Below are 24,484 nucleotides of genomic sequence, written 5' to 3' on the forward strand. Positions count from 1 at the left end.
GACACTATAGAGAACCTGTCCTAGACTGTAGACACTATAGAGAAACTGTCCTAGACTGTAGACACTATACACTATGGAGAACCTGTCCTAGACTGTAGACACTATGGAGAACCTGTCCTAGACTGTAGACACTATAGAGAAACTGTCCTAGATTGTAGACACTATAGAGAACCTGTCCCAGACTGTAGACACTATAGAGAAACTGTCCTAGATTGTAGACACTATGGAGAACCTGTCCTAGACTGTAGACACTATAGAGAAACTGTCCTAGATTGTAGATACTATGGATAACCTGTCCTAGACTGTAGATACTATGGAGAAACTGTCCTAGACTGTAGACACTATAGAGAACCTGTCCTAGACTGTAGACACTATAGAGAAACTGTCCTAGATTGTAATAATAATAATAATAATAATATATGCCATTTAGCAGACGCTTTTATCCAAAGCGACTTACAGTCATGTGTGCATACATTCTACGTATGGGTGGTCCCGGGATTGAACCCACTATAGAGAACCTGTCCTAGACTGTAGACACTATGGAGAAACTCTGTCTCTCTCTCCATCTTTCTCTCTCTCTTTCTACACAGCCCTGACCCTTTTCCACCAGGAAGTGAAGTTCTACCACTCTGTCCTCTGGTTGGCTGGGACAGACAGACTCTGCTGAGTGGAACGTTCTGATTGGTCGTCTGGCGCAGGGCTGCAGTGGTCTTTCACCAAGCACATAACTGCGCATCGCTACTTTGTATCTCAGACACACACACAAAGGCAGGACAGCATGTAATTCATATGGTCTCCTCTCTTCCTCCTCTCCTCCTCTCCTCTCCTCTCCTCTCCTCTCCTCTCCTCTCCTCTCCTCTCCTCTCCCCACCTCTCCTCTCCTCTACTCTCCTCTACTCTCCTCTACTCTCCTCTCCCCTCCCCCCACCTCTCCTCTCCTCTCCTCCTCTTCTCTCCTCTCCTCTCCTCTCCTCCCCTCTCCTCTCATCTCCTCTCCTCTCCTCCTCTCCTCTCTATCTGTTCCTCCATAGAAATTAATTGAATTGAGAGAGAGAGACAGAGAGAGACAGAGAGAGAGACAGAGAAAGAGACAGAGACACACAGACACAGAGACACAGAGAGAGAGACAGAGACACACAGACACAGAGAGAGAGACACAGAGAGACAGAGAGAGAGATCGAGAGAGAGAGACAGAGAGAGAGACAGAGAGAGAGACAGAGACAGAGAGAGAGACACAGAGAGACAGAGAGAGACAGAGAGAGACAGAGAGAGAGACAGAGAGAGAGACAGAGAGAGAGACACAGAGAGACACAGAGAGAGACACAGAGAGACAGAGAGAGAGACAGAGACACAGAGACACAGAGACAGAGAGAGAGACACACAGAGACAGAGAGAGAAACAGAGACACAGAGACACAGAGACAGAGAGAGAGAGAGACAGAGAAGGGCAACCAGTGAAGAACAAACACCATTGTAAATACAACCCATATTTATGCTTATTTATTTTATCTTGTGTCCTTTAACCATTTGTACATTGTTAAAACACTGTATATATATAATATGACATTTGTAATGTTAATTTTTATTGTTTATTTGTTTATTATTGTTTATTGTTTATTTCACTTTAAATATTTACTTTATATATTATCAACCTCACTTGCTTTGGCAATGTTAACACATGTTTCCCATGCCAATAAAGCCCTTGAATTGAATTGAATTGAGAGAGACACAGAGAGACAGAGAGAGAGACAGACATACTTACAGACAGACAGACAGACAGACAGACAGACAGACAGACAGACAGACAGACAGACAGACAGACAGACAGACAGACAGACAGACAGACAGACAGACAGACAGACAGACAGACAGACAGACAGACAGACAGACAGACAGACAGACAGACAGACAGACAGACAGACAGAATGTGTTTGTGCTATTTGTAACAGTGGAGTGTGTGTGTGTGTGTGTGTGTGTGTGTGTGTGTGTGTGTGTGTGTGTGTGTGTGTGTGTGTGTGTGTGTGTGTGTGTGTGTGTGTGTGTGTGTGTGTGTGTGTGTGTGTGTGTGTGTGTGTGTGTAGTGGATGTGTGGGTTGAGAGGAGCGTGTTCTGTTTGGACTCTTTGTTTGTGAAACTGGGCCTTCCTGCCCTCTGATGTGATATGGACATGAATAGAGCTCTGTGTCACACACACACACACACACACACACACACACACACACACACACACACACACACACACACACACACACACACACACACACACACACACACACACACACACACACACACACACACACACACACACTGATTTGCATGGTGTTTATCTGATGATGGTGGTTGAGAGGAGAGCAGGGTGGATACAGAGATTGATTAGATACTGTAGAATAGATAGATGCTGTAGAATAGATAGATACTGTAGAATAGATAGATGCTGTAGAATAGATAGATACTGTAGAATAGATAGATGCTGTAGAATAGATAGATAGATACTGTAGAATAATAGATAGATAGATACTGATAGAGATAGATAGATAGATAGATAGATAGATAGATAGATAGATAGATAGATAGATAGATAGATAGATAGATAGATAGATAGATAGATAGATAGATAGATAGATAGATAGATAGATAGATAGATAGTTTCTGTATAGATACTGTAGAATAGATAGATACTGTAGAATAGATAGATACTGTAGAATAGATAGATAGATAGATAGATAGATAGATAGATAGATAGATAGATAGATAGATAGATAGATAGATAGATAGATAGATAGAATATATATGCCATTTAGCAGACGCTTTTATCCAAAGCGACTTACAGTCATGTGTGCATACATTCTACGTATGGGCGGTCCCGGGAATCGAACCCACTACCCTGGCGTTACAAGCGCCATGCTCTACCAACTGTAGAATAGATAGATTCTGTAGAATAGATACATACTGCAGAGAGGAGAGGAGAGGAGAGGAGAGGAGAGGAGAGGAGAGGAGAGGAGAGGAGAGGAGAGGAGAGGAGAGGAGAGGAGAGGAGAGGAGAGGAGAGAGAGGAGAGGAGAGGAGAGAGAAAAGGCCACTAGCCAAATACTGTTGAGATGCATCCCGAGTTCTATCCAGATGGGGGAGTGACCTGAGGTCCGTCGTCACCAATCACTATAAATACTGCAGCTGGGGCGCGGAGCGCATGCTGTGGCCGAGCACAGAGAAACTGCGCGCTCTCATACCGACACACCGTATTCTCCCTTTTTCCCTCCTCCTCTCAGACACTTCCCAAACAAAGAGAAAGAAACACGCGAGGCGGAGGAACAGAGTGCATCCGTCGGGAACCACCGAATCCTCGTTGATCAGAAAAACACACACCGATACACTCTGACCCGAACCGGTTGGAACCGAGAGGAGATTGATTGATCATGTGTAGTAACGGAGCAAGTAACGGGACCAGCGATATGCTTCAGATCCAGTTTGGTTTGATCAACTGTGGGAATAAATACCTAACCGCAGAAACGTTCGGTTTTAAAATCAACGCGTCGGCCACGAGCTTGAAGAAGAAGCAGATTTGGACTCTGGAGCAGAGCGGGGAAGAGGCTACCGGTAACGTGTTCTGTCTCAAGTCGCATCTGGGTCGGTACATAGCGGTGGATAAAGATGGGAACGTTACCGGGGATAGTGAGAGTTCTGGACCCGAGACCCGGTTCATCATCACGGCTCACGACGATGGGAGATGGTCTCTGCAGGTAGGATGAGGGAGGATGTTTGGGTGTGAATGAAAAGCACGAGAGAGTGACTTGCCTTTGTATTGTCACCCCACGATAGTATCTTCTCACTGGTGGTGTTTAAGAGCCCGGACGCTTTCTCTAAACGTTTAAAAAAATGTAACCTCTTATTTAAGTTGGTAAGTCGGTTAAAAACAAATTCTTATTTACATTGATGGCTTTCAACGGTTACAAACCCGAACGACCGCTGGGACAATTGTGCGCCGCCCTATGGGACTCTCAATCACCGCCGTTTTTTATGTGATACAGCCGAAGAATCGAACCAGGATGTTTGTAGTGACGCCTCAAGCCCTGAAGATGCCTTAGACCGCTGCGCCACTCGGGAGCCCGTTACTTTACATGAACACGGATCGGTTGCGGTATTGTTTGAGAAACACAAGGAATGTATCTTTCATATCAGCAAGAAATATTGATGCATTAATAAACGGTAGCCTGCATTTCTAGACGCCTTTTTAAAATGGATTTAGGACATTTATTTTTCATTTAACCTTTTATTTAACTAGGCAAGTCAGTTAAGAACAAATTCCTATTTACAATGACGGCCTCACGGGGAACAGTGGGTTAACTGCCTTGTTCAGGGGCAGAACGACAGATTTTTACCTTGTCAGCTCAGAGATTCAATCTTTCAACCTTTTGGTTACTAGTCCAACACTCTAACCACTAGACTACCTGCTGGTTACTAGTCCAACGCTCTAACCACTAGACTACCTGCTGGTTACTAGTCCAACACTCTAACCACTAGGCTACCTGCTGGTTACTAGTCCAACGCTCTAACCACTAGACTACCTGCTGGTTACTAGTCCAACACTCTAACCACTAGGCTACCTGCTGGTTACTAGTCCAACGCTCTAACCACTAGACTACCTGCTGGTTACTAGTCCAACACTCTAACCACTAGACTACCTGCTGGTTACTAGTCCAACACTCTAACCACTAGACTACCTGCTGGTTACTAGTCCAACACTCTAACCACTAGGCTACCTGCTGGTTACTAGTCCAACGCTCTAACCACTAGACTACCTGCTGGTTACTAGTCCAACACTCTAACCACTAGACTACCTGCTGGTTACTAGTCCAACACTCTAACCACTAGACTACCTGCTGGTTACTAGTCCAACACTCTAACCACTAGGCTACCTGCTGGTTACTAGTCCAACGCTCTAACCACCAGGCTACCTGCTCTAACCACTTGGCTACCTGCTGGTTACTAGTCCAACGCTCTAACCACTAGACTACCTGCTGGTTACTAGTCCAACGCTCTAACCACTAGGCTACCTGCTCTAACCACTTGGCTACCTGCTGGTTACTAGTCCAACGCTCTAACCACTAGACTACCTGCTGGTTACTAGTCCAACGCTCTAACCACTAGACTACCTGCTGGTTACTAGTCCAACGCTCTAACCACTTGGCTACCTGCTGGTTACTAGTCCAACGCTCTAACCACTAGGCTACCTGCTGGTTACTAGTCCAACGCTCTAACCACTAGACTACCTGCTGGTTACTAGTCCAACGCTCTAACCACTAGACTACCTGCTGGTTACTAGTCCAACCTCTAACCACTAGGTTACCTGCTGGTTACTAGTCCAACGCTCTAACCACTAGACTACCTGCTGGTTACTAGTCCAACGCTCTAACCACTTGGCTACCTGCTGGTTACTAGTCCAACGCTCTAACCACTAGGCTACCTGCTGGTTACTAGTCCAACGCTCTAACCACTAGGCTACCTGCTGGTTACTAGTCCAACGCTCTAACCACTAGGCTACCTGCTGGTTACTAGTCCAACGCTCTAACCACTAGACTACCTGCTGGTTACTAGTCCAACGCTCTACCCACTAGGCTACCTGCTGGTTACTAGTCCAACGCTCTAACCACTAGACTACCTGCTGGTTACTAGTCCAACGCTCTAACCACTAGGCTACCTGCTGGTTACTATTGTGTGGTAGGTTGGTATTGTTTGTCAGGAGGGTTGTAGGCTAAGGTGTGTGTGTGTGTGTGTGTGTGTGTGTGTGTGTGTGTGTGTGTGTGTGTGTGTGTGTGTGTGTGTGTGTGTGTGTGTGTGTGTGTGTGTGTGTGTGTGTGTGTGTGTGGAGGGTATTGTTGTGTGTGTGTTGGAGGTGTGTGTGTGTGTGTGTGTGTGTGTGTGTGTGTGTGTGTGTGTGTGTGTGTGTGTGTGTGTGTGTGTGTGTGTGTGTGTGTGTGGTGTGTTGGAGGTGTGTGTGTGTGTGTGTGTGTGGTATTGTTTGTCAGGAGGGTTGTAGGCTAAGGTGTGTGTGGAGGGTATTGTTTGTCAGGAGGGTTGGAGGCTGAGTGTGAGTGTGAGTGTGAGTGGAGTGTGTTGTTTGTCAGGAGGGTTGGAGGCTGAGTGTGAGTGTGAGTGGAGTGTGTTGTTTGTCAGGAGGGTTGGAGGCTGAGTGTGAGTGTGAGTGGAGTGTGTTGTTTGTCAGGAGGGTTGGAGGCTAAGGTGTGAGTTTGTGTGGAGTGTGTTGTTTGTCAGGAGGGTTGGAGGCTAAGGTGTGAGTTTGTGTGTGTGAGTGTGTGTGTGTGTGGAGGGTATTGTTTGTCAGGAGGTGTGTGTGTGTGTGTGTGTGTGTGTGTCAGGAGGGTTGTAGGCTAAGGTGTGAGTGTGTGGAGGGTATTGTTTGTCAGGAGGGTTGTAGGCTAAGGTGTGAGTGTGTGGAGGGTATTGTTTGTCAGGAGGGCTGGATGCTAAGGTGTGTGTGTGGAGGGTATTGTTTGTCAGGAGGGTTGTAGGCTAAGGTGTGTGTGTGTGGAGGGTATTGTTTGTCAGGAGGGTTGTAGGCTAAGGTGTGTGTGATGTATATTCTACTGTGTTTCTCTGCAGTCAGAGGTCCATGGCAGATACCTGGGAGGCACAGAGGACAGGATCAGCTGCTTTGCCCAGGTAGGTGCGTTTTAAACTCCATGATGAGCTGATGAATATTCATCAACTGTCTTTCTCTAGATGTTAAATAACATTCGTTTATAATAATGTTTGGTTTCTCTCCCAGACTGCATCAGTGGCTGAAAAATGGAGTGTTCACATTGCCATGCATCCTCAGGTAACACACCTACACCCCCTATAACACCTGACCTCTAACCTCTCCTCTAAATGGAGTGTTCACATTGCCATGCATCCTCAGGTAACACACCTACACCCCCTATAACACCTGACCTCTAACCTCTCCTCTAAATGGAGTGTTCACATTGCCATGCATCCTCAGGTAAAACACCTTACACCCCCCCCTCCTATAACACCTGACCTCTAACCTCTCCTCTAAATGGACCATTCACATTGCCATGCATCCTCAGGTAACACACCTACACCCCCCCCCCCTAACACCTGACCTCTGACCTCTCCCCTCCAGGTGAACATCTTCAGTGTGACCAGGAAGCGTTACGCCCACCTGTCCTCCAAGGTGGATGAGGTCTCTATCGACCGCGACGTCCCGTGGGGGGTGGACTCCCTGATCACCCTGGTGTTCAGAGACCAACGCTACCACCTGCAGACGTCTGATAACCGCTTCCTGAAGAACGACGGCAGCCTGGAGGCCGCGCCGGACAAGACCACCGGATACACGTTGGAGTTCCGCTCCGGCAAGGTGGCGTTCAGAGATTGTTCCGGGCGCTACCTGGCGCCGTCGGGGCCGAGTGGGACCATGAAGAGCGGGAAGAACAGCCGCGTGGGGAAGGACGAGATGTTCTCTCTGGAGCAGAGTCACCCTCAGGTGGTTCTCACCGCCGGCAACGAGAGGAACGTCTCCACCAGGCAAGGTAGGACCAACACAACCTTCTAGAACAGGACTAGAACCTAACCAGGCAAGATAGGACCAACACAACCTTCTAGAACAGGACTAGAACCTAACCAGGCAAGGTAGGACCAACACAACCTTCTAGAACAGGACTAGAACCTAACCAGGCAAGGTAGGACCAACACAACCTTCTAGAACAGGACTAGAACCTAACCAGGCAAGGTAGGACCAACACAACCTTCTAGAACAGGACTAGAACCTAACCAGGCAAGGTAGGACCAACACAACCTTCTATAACAGTACTAGAACCTAACCAGGCAAGGTAGGACCAACACAACCTTCTAGAACAGGACTAGAACCTAACCAGGCAAGGTAGGATCAACACAACCTTCTAGAACAGGACTAGAACCTAACCAGGCAAGGTAGGACCAACACAACCTTCTAGAACAGGACTAGAACCTAACCAGGCAAGGTAGGTCACTCTGGATAAGAGCGTCTGCTAAATGACTTAAATGTAATGTAAATGTAGGACCAACACAACCTTCTAGAACCTAACCAGGCAATGTAGGACCAACACAACCTTCTAGATCCTAACCAGGCAAGGTAGGACCAACACAACCTTCTAGAACCTAACCAGGCAAGGTAGGACCAACACAACCTTCTAGATCCTAACCAGGCAAGGTAGGACCAACACAACCTTCTAGATCCTAACCAGGCAAGGTAGGACCAACACAACCTTCTAGAACCTAACCAGGCAAGGTAGGACCAACACAACCTTCTAGAACCTAACCAGGCAAGGTAGGACCAACACAACCTTCTAGAACCTAACCAGGCAAGGTAGGACCAACACAACCTTCTAGAACAGGACTAGAAACCTAACCAGGCAAGGTAGGACCAACACAACCTTCTAGAACAGGACTAGAACCTAACCAGGCAAGGTAGGACCAACACAACCTTCTAGAACAGGACTAGAACCTAACCAGGCAAGGTAGGACCAACACAACCTTCTAGAACAGGACTAGAACCTAACCAGGCAAGGTAGGAACAGCACAACCTTCTAGAACCTAACCAGGCAATGTAGGACAAACACAACCTTCTAGAACAGGACTAGAACCTAACCAGGCAAGGTAGGACCAACACAACCTTCTAGAACAGGACTAGAACCTAACCAGGCAAGGTATGACCAACACAACCTTCTATAACAGGACTAAATGGAGGGAGAGATGGGGAGGAGGGAGAGCCTGAGAGAGGAGGAGAGGCTCCATTTTGTGTCTGGCTGAGAAACCGCTCTGACACCCTGCCTGTCTGTTGTGTGTTATTCAGTAGCTATTCTGCCCCAGTGATCCTTGCAGTAGTTTGCTGATGATGCCTCCCACACACTCACTCTCAACACACACACTGTCTTTGGGCCGGGCTGGGGGGAGGGGCCGGGCTAGAGGTGGGGGGGGGGGGCTGCTGCAGATTCCTCTCGTGTGTAGCAGCTGCAGTGCTGGTGTTTGTCTGGATTCATGCCGAGGGAGGGACTGCAACACACTGGACGCTGTCTGGTCGTGACTACATGTGTGTGTGTCTGTGTGTGTGTGTGTGTGTGTGTGTGTGTGTGTGTGTGTGATCCAGAGAGGGAACCTGGACGCTGTCTGGTCGTGACTACATCTCTGTGTGTGTGTGTGTGATCCAGAGAGGGAACCTGGACGCTGTCTGGTCGTGACTACATCTCTTGTGTGTGTGTGTGTGTGTGATCCAGAGAGGGAACCAGGACGCTGTCTGGTCGTGACTACGTGTGTGTGTGTGTGTGTGTGTGTGTGTGATATCCAGAGAGGGAACCAGGACGCTGTCTGGTCGTGACACAACACATGTCTTGCTTGTCTTCATGGATCACAGTCAGGAAGTTGTTTTAGGAGCCCATGTTGTCTACCTCAGTCAGGAAGTTGTTTTAGGAGCCCATGTTGTCTACCTCACAGTCAGGAAGTTGTTTTAGGAGCCCATGTTGTCTACCTCAGTCAGGAAGTTGTTTTAGGAGCCCATGTTGTCTACCTCACAGTCAGGAAGTTGTTTTAGGAGCCCATGTTGTCTACCTCACAGTCAGGAAGTTGTTTTAGGAGCCCATGTTGTCTACCTCAGTCAGGAAGTTGTTTTAGGAGCCCATGTTGTCTACCTCACAGTCAGGAAGTTGTTTTAGGAGCCCATGTTGTCTACCTCACAGTCAGGAAGTTGGTTTAGGAGCCCATGTTGTCTACCTCACAGTCAGGAAGTTGTTTTAGGAGCCCATGTTGTCTACCTCAGTCAGGAAGTTGTTTTAGGAGCCCATGTTGTCTACCTCACAGTCAGGAAGTTGTTTTAGGAGCCCATGTTGTCTACCTCACAGTCAGGAAGTTGTTTTAGGAGCCCATGTTGTCTACCTCAGTCAGGAAGTTGTTTTAGGAGCCCATGTTGTCTACCTCAGTCAGGAAGTTGTTTTAGGAGCCCATGTTGTCTACCTCAGTCAGGAAGTTGTTTTAGGAGCCCATGTTGTCTACCTCAGTCAGGAAGTTGTTTTAGGAGCCCATGTTGTCTACCTCAGTCAGGAAGTTGTTTTAGGAGCCCATGTTGTCTACCTCACAGTCAGGAAGTTGTTTTAGGAGCCCATGTTGTCTACCTCACAGTCAGGAAGTTGTTTTAGGAGCCCATGTTGTCTACCTCAGTCAGGAAGTTGTTTTAGGAGCCCATGTTGTCTACCTCAGTCAGGAAGTTGTTTTAGGAGCCCATGTTGTCTACCTCACAGTCAGGAAGTTGTTTTAGGAGCCCATGTTGTCTACCTCAGTCAGGAAGTTGTTTTAGGAGCCCATGTTGTCTACCTCAGTCAGGAAGTTGTTTTAGGAGCCCATGTTGTCTACCTCAGTCAGGAAGTTGTTTTAGGAGCCCATGTTGTCTACCTCACAGTCAGGAAGTTGTTTTAGGAGCCCATGTTGTCTACCTCACAGTCAGGAAGTTGTTTTAGGAGCCCATGTTGTCTCCCTCACAGTCAGGAAGTTGTTTTAGGAGCCCATGTTGTCTACCTCACAGTCAGGAAGTTGTTTTAGGAGCCCATGTTGTCTACCTCACAGTCAGGAAGTTGTTTTAGGAGCCCATGTTGTCTACCTCACAGTCAGGAAGTTGTTTTAGGAGCCCATGTTGTCTACCACAGTCAGGAAGTTGTTTTAGGAGCCCATGTTGTCTACCTCAGTCAGGAAGTTGTTTTAGGAGCCCATGTTGTCTACCTCACAGTCAGGAAGTTGTTTTAGGAGCCCATGTTGTCTACCTCAGTCAGGAAGTTGTTTTAGGAGCCCATGTTGTCTACCTCAGTCAGGAAGTTGTTTTAGGAGCCCATGTTGTTTACCTCACAGTCAGGAAGTTGTTTTAGGAGCCCATGTTGTCTACCTCAGTCAGGAAGTTGTTTTAGGAGCCCATGTTGTCTACCTCACAGTCAGGAAGTTGTTTTAGGAGCCCATGTTGTCTACCACAGTCAGGAAGTTGTTTTAGGAGCCCATGTTGTCTACCTCAGTCAGGAAGTTGTTTTAGGAGCCCATGTTGTCTACCTCAGTCAGGAAGTTGTTTTAGGAGCCCATGTTGTCTACCTCACAGTCAGGAAGTTGTTTTAGGAGCCCATGTTGTCTACCTCACAGTCAGGAAGTTGTTTTAGGAGCCCATGTTGTCTACCTCACAGTCAGGAAGTTGTATTTTTTGTGTTTTAATCACATCCACTATATATACAGAGCATGTCTGATGCTTTAAGGACACGGTTTGATTTAAATAATTAAAACAAACACATGACTAGAGAGTCTAACTACAGTTCATGTTGGGTCAGTGCTGTGCTAAAAATACAAGACAAACACATGACTGTTTGACTAGCGCACCGTCTCGCTCCGTCATCAGGGCAGGGTACTGGGTGATAGCTGGTTAGTGACAGTGACTAAGTTCAGAGCAGGGTACTGGGTGATAGCTGGTTAGTGACAGTGACTAAGTTCAGAGCAGGGTACTGGGTGATAGCTGGTTAGTGACAGTGACTAAGTTCAGAGCAGGGTACTGGGTGGAGGTCGGCTATTTAACAGTCTGATGGCCTTGAGATGGAAGCTGTTTTTCAGTCTCTCGGTCCCAGCTTTGATGCACCTGTACGGACCCCGCCTTCTGGATGATAGCGGGGTGAACAGGCAGTGGCTCGGGTGGTTGTTGTCCTTGATGATCTTTATGGCCTTCCTGTGACATCGGGTGGTGTTGGTGTCCTGGAGGGCAGGTAGTGTTGCCCTCGGTGATGCGTTAGGCAGACCGCACCACCCTCTGGAGAGCCCTGCGGTTGCGGGAGGGGCAGTTGCCGGTACCAGGCGGTGATACAGCTTGACAGGATGCTCTCAATGGTGCATCTGGTAAAGTTTATGGTCTTTGGTGCCAAGCTGAATTTCTTCAGCCTCCACCTTCTTCACTACACTGTCTGTGTGGGTGGACCATTTCAGTTTGTCTGTGATGTGTACGCCGAGGAACTTCAAGCTTTCCACCTTCTCCACTGCTGTCCCTTCGATGTGGACAGGGGCGTGCTCCTTCTGCTGTTTCCTGAAGTCCACAATCATCTCCTTTTTTGTTTTTGTTGAGTGCGAGGTTATTTTCCTGATGCCCCTCCGCCAGAGCCCTCACCTCCTCCCTGTTGGCCGTCTCGCCGTTGTTGGTGATCAAGCCTACCACTGTTGTGTCGTCCGCAAACTTGATGATTGAGTTGGAGGCGTGCGTGGCCACGCAGTCATGGGTGAACAGGGAGTACAGGAGAGGGCTGAGAAAACACCCTTGTGGGGCCCCAGTGTTGAGGGTCAGCGGAGTGGAGATGTTGTTTCCTACCTTCACCACCTGGGGGCGGCCCGTCAGGAAGTCCAGGACCCAGTTGCACAGGGAGGGGTTGAGACCCAGGGCCCCCAGCTTGATGACGAGTTTGGAGGGTACTATGGTGTTGAATGCTGAACTGTAGTCGATGAACATCATTCTGACATGGGTATTCCTCCTGTCCAGATGGGGAATAGGGCAGGGTGATGACGATTGCATCAGCTCTCTCGTCTGGTCTCTCTCTCCTGTGTGAGTCTCCTGATTTACAACGGGGCGGAGTTCTGGCTAGGCAGTGGGCTGGTGCTGCCTGTCTGTCTCGGTCTGTCTGTGGTCTGGCGCTGCCTGTCTGTCTCGGTCTGTCTGTGGTCTGGCGCTGCCTGTCTGTCTCGGTCTGTCTGTGGTCTGGCGCTGCCTGTCTGTCTCGGTCTGTCTGTGGTCTGGCGCTGCCTGTCTGTCTCGGTCTGTCTGTGGTCTGGCGCTGCCTGTCTGTCTCGGTCTGTCTGTGGTCTGGCGCTGCCTGTCTGTCTCGGTCTGTCTGTGGTCTGGCGCTGCCTGTCTGTCTCGGTCTGTCTGTGGTCTGGCGCTGCCTGTCTGTCTCGGTCTGTCTGTGGTCTGGCGCTGCCTCTGTCTCGGTCTGTCTGTGGCTGGCGCTGCCTCTGTCTCGGTCTGTCTGTGGCTGGTGCTGCCTGTCTGTGGCTGGCGCTGTCTGTCTCGGTCTGTCTGTGGCTGGCGCTGTCTGTCTCGGTCTGTCTGTGGCTGGCGCTGCCTCTGTCTCGGTCTGTCTGTGGCTGGCGCTGCCTCTGTCTCGGTCTGTCTGTGGCTGGCGCTGCCTCTGTCTCGGTCTGTCTGTGGCTGGCGCTGCCTCTGTCTCGGTCTGTCTGTGGCTGGCGCTGCCTCTGTCTCGGTCTGTCTGTGGCTGGCGCTGCCTCTGTCTCGGTCTGTCTGTGGCTGGCGCTGCCTCTGTCTCGGTCTGTCTGTGGCTGGCGCTGCCTCTGTCTCGGTCTGTCTGTGGCTGGCGCTGCCTCTGTCTCGGTCTGTCTGTGGCTGGCGCTGCCTCTGTCTCGGTCTGTCTGTGGCTGGCGCTGCCTCTGTCTCGGTCTGTCTGTGGCTGGCGCTGCCTCTGTCTCGGTCTGTCTGTGGCTGGTGCTGCCTGTCTGTCTCGGTCTGTCTGTGGCTGGCGCTGCCTGTCTGTGGCTGGCGCTGCCTGTCTGTCTCGGTCTGTCTGTGGCTGGCGCTGCCTGTCTGTGGCTGGCGCTGCCTGTCTGTGGCTGGCGCTGCCTGTCTGTGGCTGGCGCTGCCTGTCTGTGGCTGGCGCTGCCTGTCTGTGGCTGGCGCTGCCTGTCTGTGGCTGGCGCTGCCTGTCTGTGGCTGGCGCTGCCTGTCTGTGGCTGGCGCTGCCTGTCTGTCTCGGTCTGTCTGTCTGTGGCTGGCGCTGCCTGTCTGTCTCGGTCTGTCTGTCTGTGGTTGGCGCTGCCTGTCTGTCTCGGTCTGTCTGTGGTTGGCGCTGCCTGTCTGTCTCGGTCTGTCTGTGGCTGGCGCTTGCTGCTGCTGTGTGTAGAGCAGACTGATCTGGCTCCCCATGTATCCCAGATGCTCTCCAGTTCAACCCAGCCTGGAGGACCAACACAATCAGTCTCTCTCTGTCTCTCTGTCTCTCTGTCTCTCTGTCTCTCTCTGTCTCTCTCTGTCTCTCTCTGTCTCTCTCTGTCTCTCTCTGTCTCTCTCTGTCTCTCTCTGTCTCTCTCTGTCTCTCTCTGTCTCTCTCTGTGTTTCTCTCTGTGTCTCTCTCTGTGTTTCTCTCTGTGTCTCTCTCTGTGTCTCTCTCTGTGTCTCTCTCTGTGTCTCTCTCTGTGTCTCTCTCTGTGTCTCTCTCTGTGTCTCTCTCTGTGTGTCTCTCTCTGTGTGTCTCTCTCTGTGTGTCTCTCTCTGTGTGTCTCTCTCTGTGTGTCTCTCTCTGTGTGTCTCTCTCTGTGTGTCTCTCTCTGTGTGTCTCTCTCTGTGTGTCTCTCTCTGTGTGTCTCTCTCTGTGTGTCTCTCTCTGTGTCTCTCTCTCTGTGTCTCTCTCTCTGTGTCTCTCTGTGTGTCTCTCTCTCTGTGTCTCTCTCTCTGTGTCTCTCTCTCTGTGTCTCTCTCTCTGTGTCTCTCTCTCTGTGTCTCTCTCTCTGTCTCTCTGTCTCTCTGTCTCTGTCTCTCATTGTCACGATATTATTTATATATTTTTTTAAACTTTATTTAACTCGGCAAGTCGGTTAAGAACACATTCTTATTAACAGTGACGGGCCTAAAGACCTCCTGGGGGACGGGGCCTGGGATTAAAAATATAAGACGACACCCACATCACGATGAGACTACACTACATAAAGACAGACCTGAGACAACACGCATCACGATGAGAGAGACAACACTACATAAAGACAGACCTGAGACAACACGCATCACGATGAGAGAGACACCACTACATAAAGACAGACCTGAGACAACACGCATCACGATGAGAGAGACAACACTACATAAAGACAGACCTGAGACAACACGCATCACGATGAGACTACACTACATAAAGACAGACCTGAGACAACACGCATCACGATGAGAGAGACAACACTACATAAAGACAGACCTGAGACAACACTCATCACGATGAGACTACACTACATAAAGACAGACCTGAGACAACACGCATCACGATGAGAGAGACAACACTACATAAAGACAGACCTGAGACAACACGCATCACGATGAGAGAGACAACACTACATAAAGACAGACCTGAGACAACACGCATCACGATGAGAGAGACAACACTACATAAAGACAGACCTGAGACAACACTACATAAAGACAGACCTGAGACAACACGCATCACGATGAGAGAGACAACACTACATAAAGACAGACCTGAGACAACACGCATCACGATGAGAGAGACAACACTACATAAAGACAGACCTGAGACAACACGCATCACGATGAGAGAGACAACACTACATAAAGACAGACCTGAGACAACACTACATAAAGACAGACCTGAGACAACACGCATCACGATGAGAGAGACAACACTACATAAAGACAGACCTGAGACAACACTACATAAAGACAGACCTGAGACAACACGCATCACGATGAGAGAGACAACACTACATAAAGACAGACCTGAGACAACACGCATCACGATGAGAGAGACAACACTACATAAAGACAGACCTGAGACAACACGCATCACGATGAGAGAGACAACACTACATAAAGACAGACCTGAGACAACACCCGCATCACGATGAGAGAGACAACACTACATAAAGACAGACCTGAGACAACACGCATCACGATGAGACTACACTGCATAAAGACAGACCTGAGACAACACGCATCACGATGAGAGAGACAACACTACATAAAGACAGACCTGAGACAACACGCATCACGATGAGACAACACTACATAAAGACAGACCTGAGACAACACGCATCACGATGAGACTACACTACATAAAGACAGACCTGAGACAACACGCATCACGATGAGAGAGACAACACTACATAAAGACAGACCTGAGACAACACGCATCACGATGAGAGAGACAACACTACATAAAGACAGACCTGAGACAACACGCATCACGATGAGACTACACTGCATAAAGACAGACCTGAGACAACACGCATCACGATGAGAGAGACAACACTACATAAAGACAGACCTGAGACAACACGCATCACGATGAGAGAGACAACACTACATAAAGACAGACCTGAGACAACACGCATCACGATGAGAGAGACTACACTACATAAAGACAGACCTGAGACAACACGCATCACGATGAGAGAGACAACACTACATAAAGACAGACCTGAGACAACACGCATCACGATGAGAGAGACAACACTACATAAAGACAGACCTGAGACAACACGCATCACGATGAGAGAGACAACACTACATAAAGACAGACCTGAGACAACACGCATCACGATGAGAGAGACTACACTACATAAAGACAGACCTGAGACAACACGCATCACGATGAGAGAGACAACACTACATAAAGACAGACCTGAGACAACACGCATCACGATGAGAGAGACTACACTACATAAAGACAGACCTGAGACAACACACATCACGATGAGACAACACTACATAAAGACAGACCTGAGACAACACGCATCACGATGAGAGAGACTACACTACATAAAGACAGACCTGAGACAACACGCATCACGATGAGACTACACTACATAAAGACAGACCTGAGACAACACGCATCACGATGAGAGAGACAACACTACATAAAGACAGACCTGAGACAACACGCATCACGATGAGAGAGACTACACTACATAAAGACAGACCTGAGACAACACGCATCACGATGAGACTACACTGCATAAAGACAGACCTGAGACAACACGCATCACGATGAGACTACACTACATAAAGACAGACCTGAGACAACACGCATCACGATGAGAGAGACAACACTACATAAAGACAGACCTGAGACAACACGCATCACGATGAGAGAGACTACACTACATAAAGACAGACCTGAGACAACACGCATCACGATGAGAGAGACAACACTACATAAAGACAGACCTGAGACAACACCCGCATCACGATGAGACTACACTACATAAAGACAGACCTGAGACAACACGCATCACGATGAGAGAGACAACACTACATAAAGACAGACCTGAGACAACACGCATCACGATGAGACTACACTACATAAAGACAGACCTGAGACAACACGCATCACGATGAGAGAGACAACACTACATAAAGACAGACCTGAGACAACACGCATCACGATGAGAGAGACTACACTACATAAAGACAGACCTGAGACAACACGCATCACGATGAGAGAGACAACACTACATAAAGACAGACCTGAGACAACACGCATCACGATGAGAGAGACAACACTACATAAAGACAGACCTGAGACAACACTCATCACGATGAGAGAGACAACACTACATAAAGACAGACCTGAGACAACACGCATCACGATGAGACTACACTACATAAAGACAGACCTGAGACAACACGCATCACGATGAGAGAGACAACACTACATAAAGACAGACCTGAGACAACACGCATCACGATGAGACTACACTACATAAAGACAGACCTGAGACAACACGCATCACGATGAGAGAGACAACACTACATAAAGACAGACCTGAGACAACACGCATCACGATGAGAGAGACAACACTACATAAAGACAGACCTGAGACAACACGCATCACGATGAGAGAGACTACACTACATAAAGACAGACAACCGTCTTCACCGTCCCTGGTGTCTCTCTTTAAACATTAAACATCTCTGCCGCTGGGGGGCGGGGCTCTCTGCCGCTGGGGGCGGGGCTCTCTGGCGCTGGGGGCGGGGGCTCTCTGGCGCTGGGGGCGGGGCTCTCTGGCGCTGGGGGGCGGGGCTCTCTGCCGCTGGGGGCGGGGCTCTCTGCCGCTGGGGGCGGGGCTCTCTGCCGCTGGGGGCGGGGGCTCTCTGCCGCTGGGGGCGGGGGCTCTCTGGCGCTGGGGGCGGGGGCTCTCTGGCGCTGGGGGCGGGGGCTCTCTTTCTGTCTTTCATTCCTCTGGCTGTGTCCTCCTAACTGCTCTATCACCCATAATTCCATGGGGGATTAAACCCTGGAGCAGTGGCAGGGGCCTGGCTGTAGCCTGGCAGCTGTGTGTTTAGATGTGTATGCACAGCTGTAGGACATACTCTAATCCCAACTCTGATGCTGATCCTGACCAGACAGTATGTGACTGGCGGGCTGTAGTGTGGCGGGCTGTAGTGTGGCGGGCTGTAGTGTGGCGGGCTGTAGTGTGGCGGGCTGTAGTGTGGCGGGCTGTAGTGTGGCGGGCTGTAGTGTGGCGGGCTGTAGTGTGGCGGGCTGTAGTGTGGCGGGCTGTAGTGTGGCGGGCTGTAGTGTGTCGCTGCTTGTAGCGGGCTGTAGTGTCTCGTTGCTTGTGGCGGGCTGTAGTGTGGCGGGCTGTAGTGTCTCGTTGCTTGTGGCGGGCTGTAGTGTGGCGGGCTGTAGTGTGGCGGGGTGTAGTGTGGCGGGCTGTAGTGTGACGGAGTTGGAGTCAACATTTGGGAAGCTTTCGACACCTTGTAGAGTTCATGCCCCAACTAATTAGGGCCGTTCTGAGGGCCAAAGGGCTGCAACTCAATATCAGGGAGGTGTTTAATGTTTTGTTCAAATCTGTAGTGCGTTTCTGCTCGTTCCTGACCCTCTGTCAGTCTCTAACCCTGCTCTCCTCTTGGCCCCGCCCAGGCATGGACCTGTCAGCCAATCAGGACGAGGAGGGAGACCAGGAAGTGTTCCAGGTGGAGATGAGTCGTGAGAACAGGAAGTGTGCGTTCCGGACCGCCGCCGGGAAGTACTGGACCCTCACCTCTTCTGGAGGACTACAGTGTACCGCCTCCACTAAGTAATAACACACACACACACACACACACACACACACACACACACACACACACACACACACACACACACACACACACACACACACACACACACACACACTGTTATAAAGCAGCTATCGAAGGTTAGCCTGCCGGCTAGCTGCGGCTAGCTGCGGCGCTGTTAGCCGCCGGCTAGCTGCGGCGTGTCGGCTGTTAGCCGCCGGCTAGCTGCGGCGTGTCGGCTGTTAGCCGCCGGCTAGCTGCGGCGTGTCGGCTGTTAGCCGCCGGCTAGCTGCGGCGTGTCGGCTGTTAGCCGCCGGCTTCATTGCTCCATAAAGGGGTGGCTCCAGTAATAGATTTTATTACAATGTGCTACCCTGTTGAGAATTATATTAATGTGTGTGTGTGTGTGTGTGTGCAGGACGGCCAACTGTTACTTTGACATGGAGTACTGTGGTAAGAAGCTGACTCTCCGTGCCGCCAACGGGAAATACGTCGCAGCCAAGAAGAACGGCCAGCTAGTCGCTACCATCGACGTTGCCGGTCAGTGTGAAAACAGCCTTTGGGTTGTAAAGAGCAACACAACAGGGTGTTCCAGATGCAGATGACTTGGTTCAAGGGTCATACCAACTCCTAGTCTCTCCCTGTCCCAGGGTCATACCAACTCCTAGTCTCTCCCTGTTCCAGATGACTTGGTTCAAGGGTCATACCAACTCCTAGGCTCTCCCTGTTCCAGATGACTTGGTTCAAGGGTCATACCAACTCCTAGGCTCTCCCTGTTCCAGATGACTTGGTTCAAGGGTCATACCAGGTTCAAGGGTCATACCAACTCCTAGTCAGTCTCTCCCTGTTCCTGATGACTTGGTTCAAGGGTCATACCAACTCCTAGTCTCTCCCTGTTCCTGATGACTTGGTTCAAGGGTCATACCAACTCCTAGTCTCTCCCTGTTCCTGATGACTTGGTTCAAGGGTCATACCAGGTTCAAGGGTCATACCAACTCCTAGTCTCTCCCTGTCCCAGGGTCATACCAACTCCTAGTCTCTCCCTGTTCCAGATGACTTGGTTCAAGGGTCATACCAACTCCTAGGCTCTCCCTGTTCCAGATGACTTGGTTCAAGGGTCATACCAACTCCTAGGCTCTCCCTGTTCCAGATGACTTGGTTCAAGGGTCATACCAGGTTCAAGGGTCATACCAACTCCTAGTCAGTCTCTCCCTGTTCCTGATGACTTGGTTCAAGGGTCATACCAACTCCTAGTCTCTCCCTGTTCCTGATGACAGGGTCATACCAACTCCTAGTCTCTCCCTGTTCCTGATGACTTGGTTCAAGGGTCATACCAACTCCTAGTCTCTCCCTGTTCCTGATGACTTGGTTCAGGGTCATACCAACTCCTAGTCTCTCCCTGTTCCTGATGACTTGGTTCAAGGGTCATACCAACTCCTAGTCTCTCCCTGTTCCTGATGACTTGGTTCAAGGGTCATACCAACTCCTAGTCTCTCCCTGTTCCTGATGACTTGGTTCAAGGGTCATACCAGGTTCAAGGGTCATACCAACTCCTAGTCTCTCCCTGTTCCAGATGACTTGGTTCAAGGGTCATACCAACTCCTAGTCTCTCCCTGTTCTAGGGTCATACCAACTCCTAGTCTCTCCCTGTCCCAGGGTCATACCAACTCCTAGTCTCTCCCTGTCCCAGGGTCATACCAAGTCCTAGTCTCTCCCTGTTCAAGGGTCATACCAACTCCTAGTCTCTCCCTGTTCCAGATGACTTGGTTCAAGGGTCATACCAACTCCTAGTCTCTCCCTGTCCCAGGGTCATACCAACTCCTAGTCTCTCCCTGTCCCAGGGTCATACCAACTCCTAGTCTCTCCCTGTCCCAGGGTCATACCAACTCCTAGTCTCTCCCTGTCCCAGGGTCATACCAACTCCTAGTCTCTCCCTGTCCCAGGGTCATACCAACTCCTAGTCTCTCCCTGTCCCAGGGTCATACCAACTCCTAGTCTCTCCCTGTCCCAGGGTCATACCAACTCCTAGTCTCTCCCTGTCCCAGGGTCATACCAACTCCTAGTCTCTCCCTGTTAATAGTCTGGTTTCATACCAACTCTTTTCTTTTGAATTAGTCATTTTTGGAAGTTTTTCTTGCTACGCCCTTTACTACACGTGGAGCCTCCCAAATAGAAAACGCTAATTTGAACATCCGTGTTTAGCGAGACATTTCCATAAGGTGTTGAAGAGGGCAGAAGCAGTGTCCCCCGGGCTAGGGGTTTTGGAGTGTCCCCTGGGCTAGGAGTGTCCCCCGGGCCTAGGGGTTTTGGAGTGTCCCCCGGGCCTAGGGGTGTCCCCCGGGCCTAGGGGTGTATAACCTTTGACCTTTTGTATAAGGCTTTCTTTGGTCTTTGGTGACATGGGTAATATGTGTGTTTGTCCCTCCAGGTGAGTCGGAGGAGTTCCTGATGAAGCTGATTAACCGTCCAATCATTGTCCTCCGTGGGGAACACGGTTTCATCGGGTGTCGTAAGATCACAGGAACCCTGGACTCCAACCGTTCCTCCTACGACTACTTTACCCTGACCTTCAGAGAGGGGACGTACAGTTTACAGGGTTAGTACACACACACACACACACACACACACACACACACACACACACACACACACACACTACTTAGTTAGTAGTGAACACACTCCTCGTGTAGAGTCTGACCGATCAGATGAACTAGAGGAGCCTCCTCATGATGACAACGAGCAGTTAACCTGCCCTTACTCCTCAGACACATCATCATGGTTGAACCTGTTGCCCCCCCCCCCCTCCTCAGACATATCATCCTGGTTGAACCTGTTGCCCCCCCTCTCCTCAGACATATCATCATGGTTGACCCTGTTGCCCCCCCTCTCCTCAGACATATCATCATGGTTGACCCTGTTGCCCCCCCCTCTCCTCAGACATATCATCATGGTTGACCCTGTTGCCCCCCCTCTCCTCAGACATATCATCATGGTTGAACCCGTTGCCCCCCCTCTCCTCAGACACATCATCATGGTTGACCCTGTTGCCCCCCCTCTCCTCAGACATATCATCATGGTTGACCCTGTTGCCCCCCTCTCCTCAGACATATCATCATGGTTGACCCTGTTGCCCCCCCCCTCTCCTCAGACATATCATCATGGTTGACCCTGTTGCCCCCCCCTCCTCAGACATATCATCATGGTTGACCCTGTTGCCCCCCCCTCAGACATATCATAATGGTTGACCCTGTTGCCCCCCCCTCCTCAGACATATCATCATGGTTGACCCTGTTGCCCCCCCCTCAGACATATCATCATGGTTGACCCTGTTGCCCCCCCCTCTCCTCAGACATATCATCATGGTTGACCCTGTTGTCCCCCCCCCCCCCTCCTCAGACATATCATCATGGTTGACCCTGTTGTCCCCCCCCCCCCTCCTCAGACATATCATCATGGTTGACCCTGTTGCCCCCCTCTCCTCAGACATATCATCATGGTTGACCCTGTTGCCCCCCCCCTCCTCAGACATACCATCATGGTTGACCCTGTTGCCCCCCTCCTCAGACATATCATCATGGTTGACCCTGTTGCCCCCCCTCCTCAGACATATCATCATGGTTGACCCTGTTGCCCCCCCCCTCCTCAGACACATCATCATGGTTGACCCTGTTGCCCCCCCTCCTCAGACACATCATCATGGTTGACCCTGTTGCCCCCCCCTCCTCAGACATATCATCATGGTTGACCCTGTTGCCCCCCCCTCCTCAGACACATCATCATGGTTGACCCTGTTGCCCCCCTCCTCAGACATATCATCATGGTTGACCCTGTTGCCCCCCCTCTCCTCAGACATATCATCATGGTTGACCCTGTTGCCCCCCTCTCCTCAGACATATCATCATGGTTGACCCTGTTGCCCCCCCTCTCCTCAGACATATCATCATGGTTGACCCTGTTGCCCCCCCCTCCTCAGACATACCATCATGGTTGACCCTGTTGCCCCCCCTCTCCTCAGACATATCATCATGGTTGACCCTGTTGCCCCCCCTCCTCAGACATATCATCATGGTTGACCCTGTTGCCCCCCCCTCAGACATATCATCATGGTTGACCCTGTTGCCCCCCCCCCCTCAGACATATCATCATGGTTGACCCTGTTGCCCCCCTCAGACATATCATCATGGTTGACCCTGTTGCCCCCCTCAGACATATCATCATGGTTGACCCTGTTGCCCCCCCCCTCTCCTCAGACATATCATCATGGTTGACCCTGTTGCCCCCCCTCTCCTCAGACATATCATCATGGTTGAACCTGTTGCCCCCCCCTCCTCAGACACATCATCATGGTTGACCCTGTTGCCCCCCCCTCCTCAGACATATCATCATGGTTGACCCTGTTGCCCCCCCCTCTCCTCAGACATATCATCATGGTTGACCCTGTTGCCCCCCCCTCCTCAGACACATCATCATGGTTGACCCTGTTGCCCCCCTCTCCTCAGACATATCATCATGGTTGACCCTGTTGCCCCCCCTCTCCTCAGACTCGACGGGGAAGTTCTGGATGGTGGGCAGTGAGGCGTCGGTGGTCAGCAGCAGTGACGACCCCGTCGACTTCCTGTTAGAGTTCTGCGACTACAACAAGGTCGCTATCCGCTCCGTCGCCGACGGGAAGTATCTCCACGGCGACCACGCCGGCGTCTTGAAGGCCAACGCCGACGATCTGGAGACCGCCACGCTCTGGGAGTACTGACCCCTTCCTCGAGACCCCGTTACTACGACAACGAAGCGGCAGCATCCCCTAACTCCTCCCTCTCTATCCATCCATCCTTCTCTCAACTCTGTCCTAACCCCTCCCAGACCAGGGCTGTGTTCAGTGGGGTGAAATGTTCACGATATCGTAGATGGGAGGGAATGTAAGACCTAGAGCTGATCCCATTATCTGTTTTCACTTGATAATGAATCCCATCTAATCTACATCATACGTTTCTATGTCACATTCCACCGCTCTGAACAGAACCTTTTTTTTTGTGTGAACTGGACAAAGGAGGGAGAGAAAGAGCTGGGGGAGGTTATGTCCTAATGTTATGTCCTAATGTAAAGGCGTTCTTCACCTCTCTCTGCCTTTCCCTCCCCTTTTCTCTCTCTCTGCCTTTCCCTCCCCTTTTCTCTCTCTCTGCCTTTCCCTCCCCTTTTCTCTCTCTCTGCCTTTCCCTCCCCTTTTCTCTCTCTCTGCCTTTCCCTCCCCTTTTCTCTCTCTCTGCCTTTCCCTCCCCTTTTCTCTCTCTCTGCCTTTCCCCCCCTTTCTCTCTCTCTGCCTTTCCCTCCCCTTTTCTCTCTCTCTGCCTTTCCCTCCCCTTTTCTCTCTCTCTCTGCCTTTCCCTCCCCTTTTCTCTCTCTCTGCCTTTCCCTCCCCTTTTCTCTCTCTCTGCCTTTCCCTCCCCTTTTCTCTCTCTCTGCCTTTCCCTCCCCTTTTCTCTCTCTCTCTGCCTTTCCCTCCCCTTTTCTCTCTCTCTGCCTTTCCCTCCCCTTTTCTCTCTCTCTGCCTTTCCCTCCCCTTTTCTCTCTCTCTGCCTTTCCCTCCCCCTTTCTCTCTCTCTGCCTTTCCCTCCCCTTTCTCTCTCTCTGCCTTTCCCTCCCCTTTTCTCTCTCTCTGCCTTTCCCTCCCCTTTTCTCTCTCTCTGCCTTTCCCTCC

General features: G+C 50.4%; 1 protein-coding gene across 1 annotated transcript; it reads left to right on the top strand.

The window, feature by feature from the left end:
• The first annotated feature begins 3,172 nt into the window (after nt 1-3,172).
• On the top strand, nt 3,173-24,021 carry LOC124018118 (fascin-like). The gene is made up of 8 exons (XM_046333395.1): nt 3,173-3,736; nt 6,618-6,677; nt 6,784-6,834; nt 7,141-7,546; nt 18,656-18,812; nt 19,211-19,332; nt 21,221-21,388; nt 23,334-24,021. Exons 1-8 carry the CDS (start codon nt 3,413-3,415, stop codon nt 23,540-23,542), a joined length of 1,497 nt encoding a protein of 498 aa, XP_046189351.1. The 5' UTR covers nt 3,173-3,412; the 3' UTR covers nt 23,543-24,021.
• Nucleotides 24,022-24,484: the final 463 nt, after the last annotated feature.

The sequence above is a fragment of the Oncorhynchus gorbuscha genome, unplaced genomic scaffold (assembly GCF_021184085.1).
Source record: "Oncorhynchus gorbuscha isolate QuinsamMale2020 ecotype Even-year unplaced genomic scaffold, OgorEven_v1.0 Un_scaffold_396, whole genome shotgun sequence".
In the NCBI taxonomy this organism is placed as follows: domain Eukaryota; kingdom Metazoa; phylum Chordata; class Actinopteri; order Salmoniformes; family Salmonidae; genus Oncorhynchus; species Oncorhynchus gorbuscha.

Coding starts and splice junctions, on each gene's coding strand:
- LOC124018118 (XM_046333395.1), top strand. CDS start 3,413: ATGTGTAGTAACGGAGCAAGTAACGGGACCAGCGATATGCTTCAGATC. Junction 18,813..19,210: donor CAGTGTACCGCCTCCACTAA/GTAATAACACAC, acceptor GTGTGTGTGCAG/GACGGCCAACTGTTACTTTG. Junction 19,333..21,220: donor CGCTACCATCGACGTTGCCG/GTCAGTGTGAAA, acceptor TTGTCCCTCCAG/GTGAGTCGGAGGAGTTCCTG.